At 43.8% G+C, this 9,188-nt stretch overlaps 1 protein-coding gene across 1 annotated transcript in view; it reads right to left on the bottom strand.

The window, feature by feature from the left end:
* Positions 1-1,448: 1,448 nt before the first annotated feature.
* The window catches only part of LOC108413022 (pikachurin), a 24,898-nt gene continuing 17,158 nt past the window's right edge, over positions 1,449-9,188 (bottom strand). Inside the window, exons 16-24 of the mRNA XM_017685321.2 lie at positions 7,526-7,637; positions 7,020-7,136; positions 6,617-6,797; positions 6,322-6,345; positions 5,939-6,017; positions 4,324-4,467; positions 3,706-3,789; positions 3,202-3,305; positions 1,449-3,057 (exon numbers count right to left, since the gene is read on the bottom strand). Coding sequence (XP_017540810.1) covers positions 2,906-3,057; positions 3,202-3,305; positions 3,706-3,789; positions 4,324-4,467; positions 5,939-6,017; positions 6,322-6,345; positions 6,617-6,797; positions 7,020-7,136; positions 7,526-7,637 — 997 coding nt within the window. The 3' untranslated portion in view covers positions 1,449-2,905. The remainder of the gene's footprint in view (positions 3,058-3,201; positions 3,306-3,705; positions 3,790-4,323; positions 4,468-5,938; positions 6,018-6,321; positions 6,346-6,616; positions 6,798-7,019; positions 7,137-7,525; positions 7,638-9,188) is intronic.

The following is a 9,188-nucleotide window of genomic DNA, read 5'->3' on the forward strand; positions in this document are numbered from 1 at the left end:
CTTTCAAGTTTGCCCTAAGCATGTCCTCGATTTGTTGGTTCTATCAGATAGAATGATTTTATGAGAAAGAGAAAGATAGATTAAACTGAACTGTCCATTCTTTCTGAGCTCTTCTGGACACTCGGCTGGAAATCCACACAGCAGGGATAAAGCGCACAAGCACACTCACGTAATTCACAATCTCCCCAAAGTTTGCAGGGAAAGCCGCTCAGTTTTAATCTTGTGTGTTCTTAGGATTAATCTGACGGCTGGTCAAGAAGTATTGTCACTCGCTCTTTCTGTTTTTAGGTCAGTTGAACAGTTACTGTGATTACTCGCTGATGTGTGGTAGGTTTTTGAGCTTAGGTTTTTGAGCTTAGGCGGCCAAGAGAGATGATTCTCAGAAAGCATGAACAAATTGAACAATTGAAATCACAGTGATGAACAAAGTTATGAAGACTTCCACCGAGCCCATGCCTGGTGACCCCACACAATGCCCACTGCTGTGCTTTCCTTCATCTACCACACCTGATTCTACTCTTTAAAAGAATGAATGGGCTGCAAAGTTTGCTGTGCCATAGTAACCACTTAGGACCACCCTAGCAAGCATTTGGGATACCCTAGCCACCACCTAGCAACACCCTGGCAACCACTTTGGATACCCCAGTAACTGCATAGCAACTCCCTAGCAACCACTTGAGATACCCAAGCAACCAATTAGCAAATCCCTAGCAACCACTTGGGATAGCCTAGCAACCCCCTAGCAATGCCCTGGCAAACACTTGCGTTACCCTAGCAATCATGTAGCAACACCCTAACAATCATACAGGGAACCCCATTAACTGACTGGCAGCACATTAGCAGCCTCTTAGGATAAAATAGCAACCACATAGCAACACCCTAGCAACCACTTGGGGTTCCCTAGCAACCACCTAGCAACACCCTAGCAACCACTTGGGGTTCCTTCACTCTCAAACATCGCTAGTTCATCCCTGAAAACCTTCTCTGGAAATAATGATTTGGGCTCACAAACTTTTACCTAATGCTGGTAAGAGCTACCTAAATGGCACTTTGCTAGCAAGCTAATATCTTAATTTGGTTTTCAAATGGACGCTCATGAGTGCCATCTAGTGTGGTCTTGGTTGAGGGCTGTGTTGATGTCGTCTTTTATCCAGAGTCCCTTGAGATCCAGGCCAGGACCAGTCAGATTGGAGGGGTTTGTCAATAGCTGCTGGACCAACATAGTGAAGAGGATATTCAAGTTGAGTGAAGAGGTAAAATGATCTGCTACAAGAGAAACTGTAGATAAGCAAATTATCACTTTTAGAAAAGTGAGTATGACAATAGCATCATCATGTTAGTGAAGTCATCAAAATGAAAGACCACAGCACCCAGGACACCCTTTGGGCTCATTTACATAATTAGCTTAGAGTGAACAGAGTGGATACTGAACACAGCAGTTTACAATCCAGGGTCTGAAAATCTTGGTTTTATTTCAGAAATAATAAATCATAAGTCACATCTTAGATGGCAAAAATGAGAGGCTTTTTGAGCATCAAGGCATAAAGTTTGTCTCTTGAGATTTTGACCTTTACATAGGGAAACAGCACAAATAACAGGAGCTCTAAAAACACAGGAATCTTTGGGATTTTCAAGTCATTGTAGCTATTCGGAGCAGTGAAAGGCAGGGAACTGACAGAGAAAATGTAGAGATTAAAAAAAGGAAAACTCAACAATACATAACTTACCTTTCTGCTACTAGCAGCCTAAACACACACAGTGCAAACCAACATTAGCAAACTGTAACGCTAAAACACACACATTACAGGTCTGAGGAACATCGAGGAACTTCATCAGATTCTCCACATGGAGAAAAAAAATGACTATCTAAAGCTTCTATCTTTCATGATGAACTCTGATATCAAATAAAGCTCGTACAAAAAAATAAACACAGTCATTTCTCCAAAACTGTCCTCCATGACCGAGAAGATGTGGTCAGGAAGAAACTGAGGTCATCGGTGGTCAGATGTTTTAGCTCTTTCATCAGATTCAGAGACAAAAGTTCCAGGTGTTCAGGAGTCAATATTACAATTACAGTTTTCTTAAGTTTAACTACTGATCTATAAGATTCCAGCTGCTGCAGTGTAGCATTTTGGTCTTCAGCTGGTTTAGGAGTTTTACTTTAGCAGTGTTTTGGTCTTTAGCTGGTGCAGATGTTCTACTTTAGTAGAGTTTTGATCTTTAGTTAGTGCAGATGTTCTACTTTTGCAGTGGTTTGGTTGTCAGTTGGTGCAGGAGTTCTACTTTAGAATTATTTTGGTCTTCAGTTGGTTCCAGTGTTCAACTTTAGTAGAGGTTTGATCTTCAATTGGTGCAAATGTTCTACTTTAGTAGAGTTTGGTCTTCAGTTGTTGCAAATGTTCAACTTTAGTAGACTTTTTGTCTTCAGTTGGTTCAGGTGTTCTACTTTAGTAGAGTTTTGGTCTTCAGTTGGTTCAGGTGTTCTACTTTAGTAGAATTTTGGTCTTCAGTTGGTGCAGATGTTCTACTTTAGTAGAGGTTTGGTCTTCAGCTCGTGCAGATGCTCTACATTAGTGGAATTTTGGTCTTCAGTTGTTGCAGATGTTCTACTTTAGTAGAGTTTTGGTCTTCAGTTGGTTCAGGTGTTCTACTTTAGTAGAGGTTTGGTCTTCAGTTGGTGCAGATGTCATACTTTAGTAGAGTTTGGTCTTCAGTTGATGCAGATGTTCTACTTTAGTAGAGCTTTGGTCTTCATCTGGTTTAGGAGTTTTACTTTAGTAGAGGTTTGGTCTTCAGCTCGTGAAGATGTTCTACATCAGTAGAGTTTTGGTCTTCAGTTGTTTTGAGTCAGAGATATTGAGGTTGTTGTATGAAGCTTTTAGTGGTAGTTGTGGATTTGTTGTCCTCAGTTGGTGCAGGTGTTGATGTTCTTGCCGTCAGCTGCGTCCTCCACCAGAGAAACATGGTAGTCGGTAGACAGAGTGAAGTGTGAAACACAGCCTACTAACCCTGCCAGGTACTGCCTGCTGGTGTACAGGGCGATCTCCTTCATCCCACCTGCAGAAAGACCACCACCATCATTATTACTTTTTTCTAACAGTGGGTCTACTGAGCATAGCCAGTAGTGGAGAAATCAGGCCAAGTGGTGTTTCAGCACACAGTAAGGAGGATATTACTGGTTTTTTGCATTTTGTTTCATACCAACGTAAAGATCTCCGTTAATGTTGAGCTGCCTCATCTTGCCTGGTGATCTGCCTGTTTTAGCCCCATAATCATCCACGGTCAGTTTACCAAACTGCCCATCCCTGCAGGGAGAGAGAGAGAGAGAGAGACAGACAGACAGACAAGCAGAGAGCGCTGAAATCACTGAGTGTCTCAGATTTGCAGAATTATTTTAGGAAATGTGTCCAGTATCTTCTGTTTTGGTAGTTAAACCACAACAATAATCCCTGAATATTCAGCCCAAACAGTTCAGATGTTTACGACTTAGGAAAATTTGTCCTTTTTTCCATAGCACTCATTTCAATGGAGCCCACTCTAAAGCCTCTATACACCACATCTACTGGGAACATTAACATCGTTTCCAAAATTAAGCAGATTTGTCTGGAGGTCTTCAGCGATTTCTGACCCAGTAACACCTACGTCCACCCCGGAGGAGTTTCTACAGTACAGTATGTAACAGGAGAAGCGGAAGTCTTTTCTGACCTGACTGCTTTCACTCGGTGCCACTTCCCATCACTGAAGGTTCCGTTAACCACAATAACAGCAGCACCGCTGCCCAGGTTATAGCTGCAGAGGACACAGGACAGTCAGCATCACACCGGGGACTGTGTGTACATTATGTTTGTGTTTATTCAAACACATGAACATCCAAGTTCATCTTAGTGTTCAGCTCTTCGGCCAGCTGTTTTACAGCTGAGTAAAGCACGTCTAGTTTGGAATTAAATGAAGAATAAATGGTGGATTATGTTTTATAACATCTGCAGAGAATTTAGCGCCACATACAAATGATATTGCATCTACTAATATCACGTGTAATATTTCAGAATAAAAGATAATACATCTGTAGAGGCTAAAGCTCTGAGAGGTGTTGTGGTAGGTCATGTTGTAAAACCTAAATCAGCCCAACCATCAGGTCAGCTCTTACGCTAGCAACTAGCAGTTAAAGAATGCTAAACTTACTATCTTCTTTTTCAAAGTATAAGCACCTTTAAAATTCCCTTGTTAAGATATTTAAATATTAAATCCGTAATGTGGATGTTTAAACAGTGAGAAGGTATGAAGTGTATGTGCTGCTGTGTGAATGTGTGGATGTGTTTTTACCTGAACATTAGTGACCCGTCCTGCAGTCCCACAGACAGGAAGTCACTGTTAGCTCTCATTGGGTTGGATCCTCTCCACATCAGCAGTCCATCTGCAGACGTGCTCTTAAAGCGCATGAACACATTCGTCCTGGAGCCGGAAACCCTGTCGAGAGGAGCATACGGACACTCAAACCTGCACTACTCACTCACGCATACACGCTCTGAAACTCAAGGGGGCGATAGAGGACCAGTCAGAACTTCCATTAATGGGATCTGCTGTTGTTCTGACAGGTGGAGACCAAGTCAAAGCATCTGCTGATGTTCCAGATATTCCAACAAACAGAGGACAAACCAGGGCCTCTTTAAATGGAATCTACTGATGTTCCAGATATTCCAACAAACAGAGGATAAACCAGGGCCTCTTTAAAAGGAATCTACTGATGTTCCAGATATTCCAACAAACAGAGGACAAACCAGGGCCTCTTTAAATGGAATCTACTGGTGTTCCAGATATTCCAACAAACAGAGGACAAACCAGGGCCTCTTTAAAAGGAATCTACTGATGTTCCAGATATTCCAACAAACAGAGGACAAACCAGGGCCTCTTTAAATGGAATCTACTGATGTTCCAGATATTCCAACAAACAGAGGACAAACCAGGGCCTCTTTAAATGGAATCTACTGATGTTCCAGATATTCCAACAAACAGAGGACAAACCAGGGCCTCTTTAAAAGGAATCTACTGATGTTCCAGATATTCCAACAAACAGAGGACAAATCAAAGTAGGCCTCTTTCACCAAACATTCTTAAGAAGAAATTTCTTCTTTAAACTCATGAAGACTCTGACGTTCCATGTTCTCTTATGTGGGATATGTTCTTAGGTAAGAACAGAATCTCCACACTAAAGAGCACAAAGGTGTAAACTGGATCCACTGTTATGGTGTTCTCCAGGGGTCAATTTATGGGCCACTTTTATTCAGTGTGTGATATGCTTCCACTCTGTGACCTTATTCATCAGCATGGTTTGAGCTATCAGACATTCCATCCCCTTTTCATACACTTAGTAGGTGCTTGCATGATAATTAAGCCCGGCAGTCTAGTAGCATGTTAAGAACATCAGCCATGCATTAATCTCGTCACATCTCGTTTGCTGCAATTCTGCCCTTTTTAGTCTTTTTCACACTCAAAATAAACTGATATTTGTGTATTCAGCTATGGCATCTCTGTGCAGCACTATATCAAATGCCTGATTAAAGATCTGCACTGGCTACACTTTTATTACTCTTATTAAAGTGAGGATGACTTTAAACACTAACATACAACTTATAATAGCTTATCACATTTAACGTCACTCTATTTCCCAGCAATCAAAGTTCGTTCAAATGTAGACTATTGCGATTCTGGGTACCGATATCCACCCATCCACTCAGATTTCCACATTATGACTCTGAAGAACAGCCTTCCTCAGTCACTTCCTCAGACAAAACAACAAGAATTCAGTTTAGTTTTTCTTCTTTGTAGCTTCCTGTCGTTGGGTAATCCTGTTTTTAGCCATAACTACAGCTCTCAGTGCAGTCCCGCCTGTTTAAAGGCGCTGATGGGGACTGTAAGGTAAACGATCAGAAAGGTTTACCTTTTGAGAATATCTCGACTGTCATAGGTCAGATAGCTGCGCCCGGTAAACTGAGGGATTTCAATAGCCTCGGTCACAGCTACAGAGAGAGAGAGAAGAGGGAGGGTGAAAACACACAAAAGCCCACCAGGTGGCAGCATGAAACTATTAAACTAAGATAAAAAACACGCTTCAAAATGAAACTTGAAGAGTGAGACGTCTGTTAGACTGAACAGTCGTTTTCAAACTGGAGCCCAGAGACCCCCGGACAGTCCAGGACTTTTGCTTTGACATAACTTGTCACACATAGGGATGGGGCAAAAATGTGGGCCATCTGGGGGTCCCTGAGGACCACTGAGACAGACGATGTCTGCATTTGTTTGTGTGTGTGTTCCAGCACTTACTGTTTAGGCAGTAATTTCCACACTCTGGGCAATGAAAGCACAAAACAGAATAAAAGAAGCTTAAGAAAGACTTTGTGGTGTTTGTGGCGAGGATGAAGTCTGCAGAGTCACACAGTGAACAGCATCAGCATCAGGAGTGTGTTAGAGCAACAAGCAGTGCTTCAACACAAAACACTACAAATCAACTGGATTTAAAGGTCTGTGGCTAAATTACCGGTTCATCTGTAAAGATTTCATATCTAATCAGTTTGAGTAATTTTGTGTGTATTTATAGAGTATGTGTGTGTTTTCTCACCTTTCTGGCAGTGTTTTCCATCGTAGCCCAGCGCGCAGTCGCAGTCGTATCCGTCCCGTTTGGGCCTGCAGGTTCCTCCGTTAGCGCAGGGGTTCTCCACGCAGGGGTGTAGAGCGTTCAAGACATTTATCCCTCCTGCCTGCCCCGTTGCCACGGCAACCGCACGGTCATTCAGTGTAATCTACAGGAGAGATTTTTATTTTGCACCGAAACTTTACAGAGTGTAGTTTCTCAACTCAACCCTCAGCACCAAGCTTACAATCCCAGCTGGAGCTGAGATGATTAGGTCTGACCCTGACTGTGGACCAACGACTTTTCATCACAATGAAAGTAGAGGCAGAATAAAGAAACCTAAAGCAGGCTACGATACGATGAAGGTGGAGCTCCGGTGGAAGATCTGTACCTTCTGAATGGCTCCACTGAAAGCTCTGAGGACTCCAGCGCTGCTCTTAGTGGCATCGTAATCAGGGACTCCACCGATGTAAAGCGGAGAACTGCACTTAATCTGGGTGAAGGCACCCTGAGGAGTCACACAGACACATGCAGACTCTGTGTCACTCTACTAGGATTCGGTACGGACACCTTACTGTAAATAAACCGGTTAATCTCAAACTCGAGCCAAACCTCAAGCCCAGCTTCACTCATAGCGTAACGAAAGACACAGAGAGGAATATTCTGACACGTTCCACACCTGATCAATCAAATGGCCATTAATGATGATTAATCATTCAGTACACAAAGATACACACACACACACACACACACACACACACAGATACACACACACAGAGAGACACACACACACAGACACACACACAGATACACTCACACACACAGATACACACACACACACACAGCGGGCTCTCAGTTCAGAGAAAGCGTTCTAGGAAGTAAATGAGCTGATCTGACCTCAGCACTGCCCTCTACTGGCCGCTGCTCGTCCACCTGGAGGATTCCATTTTTAGCCGTGCGGGACACACGGAGCTCATGCCACTCATTCATACTGACTGGCTCCTCGCTCCTGAAACACACACACACACACACACACACACACAGGTACACTATATTTCCAAAAGTATTCAGTCACGCATATGAACTTGAGTGGCATCACATTCTTGATCCATGGGGTTTAATATGATGTCAGCCCACCCTTTGCAGCTATAACAGCTTCAGCTCTTCTGGGAAGGCTTTCCACAAGGGTTAGGAGTGTTTATGGGAATTTTTGACCGTTCTTCCAGAAGCGCATTTGTGAGGTCAGACACTGATGTTGGACGAGAAGGCCTGGCTCACAGTCTCCGCTCTAATTCATCCCAAAGGTGTTCTATGGGGTTGAGGTCAGGACTCTGTGCAGGCCAGTCAAGTTCTTCCACACCAAACTGGCTCATCCACGTCTTTATGGACCTGCTTTGGGCACTGGTGTACAGTCATGCTGGAACAGGAAGGGGCCGTCCCCAAACCGTTCCCACAAAGTTGGGAGCGTGAAATTGTCCAAAGTCTCTTGGTGCTGAAGCTTTAAGAGTTCCTTTCACTGGGACTAAGGGACCGAGCCCAACTCCTGAAAAACACCCCCACACCATGATCCCCCCTCCACCAAACTTTACACTCAGCACAATGCAGTCAGACAAGTACCGTCTCCTGGCAACCGCCAAACCCAGACTCGTCCATCGGATTTCCACGCTTTGCATTGCGCTTGGTGATGTAAGGCTTGGATGCAGCTGCTCGGCCATGGAAACCCATTCCATGAAGCTCTCTACGCTGTTCTTGAGCTGATCTGAAGGTCACATGAAGTTTGGAGGTCTGTAGTGATGGACTCTGCAGAAAGTCGGTGACCTCTGCGCACTATGCCCCTCAGCATCCGCTGACCGCTCTGTCATTTTACGTGGCCGACCACTTCGTGGCTGAGCTGCTGTTGTTCCCAATCACTTCCACTTTGTTATAATCCCACTGACAGTGGACTGTGGAATATTTAGTAGTGAGGAAATTTCACGACTGGACTTGCTGCACAGGTGGCGTCCGATCACGGCACCACGCTGGAATTCTCTGAGCTCCTGAGAGCGACCCATTCTTTCACTAATGTCTGTAGAAGCAGTCTGCAGGCCTAGGGGCTCGGCTTTATACACCTGTGGCCATGGAAGTGACTGGAACACCTGGATTCAGTGATTTGGATGGGGGAGTGAATACTTTTGGAAATACAGTGTATGTACTGCACATATACATTACACCTACAGGAGCTTTGATGAACTTGTTCTAAATCCATAGGCATTAATATGGAGTTGTTCCACTCTTCTGGGAAGCTTCTACAAGCTTTTGGAAAGTTTTTGGCCTTTCATCCAGAAGCGCGTTTATGAGGTCAGACACTGATGTTGGATGAGAGGCTCTGGCTCGCAGTCTCCACTCTAATTCATCCCAAAAATTCACTGAGCTCTTCAGGCCCATCCTTTCACTAGCGTGTGTAAAGGCTGGGGGCTTGATTTTATACACGAGTTCAATTATTAAGAAGTTCGTCCCAATACTTTTGTCCATGTAGTGTAGATATAAATCTGCACAAATGCAGCTATGAATGCAGAGCTCA

The sequence above is a fragment of the Pygocentrus nattereri genome, chromosome 20 (genome assembly GCF_015220715.1).
Source record: "Pygocentrus nattereri isolate fPygNat1 chromosome 20, fPygNat1.pri, whole genome shotgun sequence".
Classification (NCBI taxonomy): Eukaryota; Metazoa; Chordata; class Actinopteri; order Characiformes; family Serrasalmidae; genus Pygocentrus; species Pygocentrus nattereri.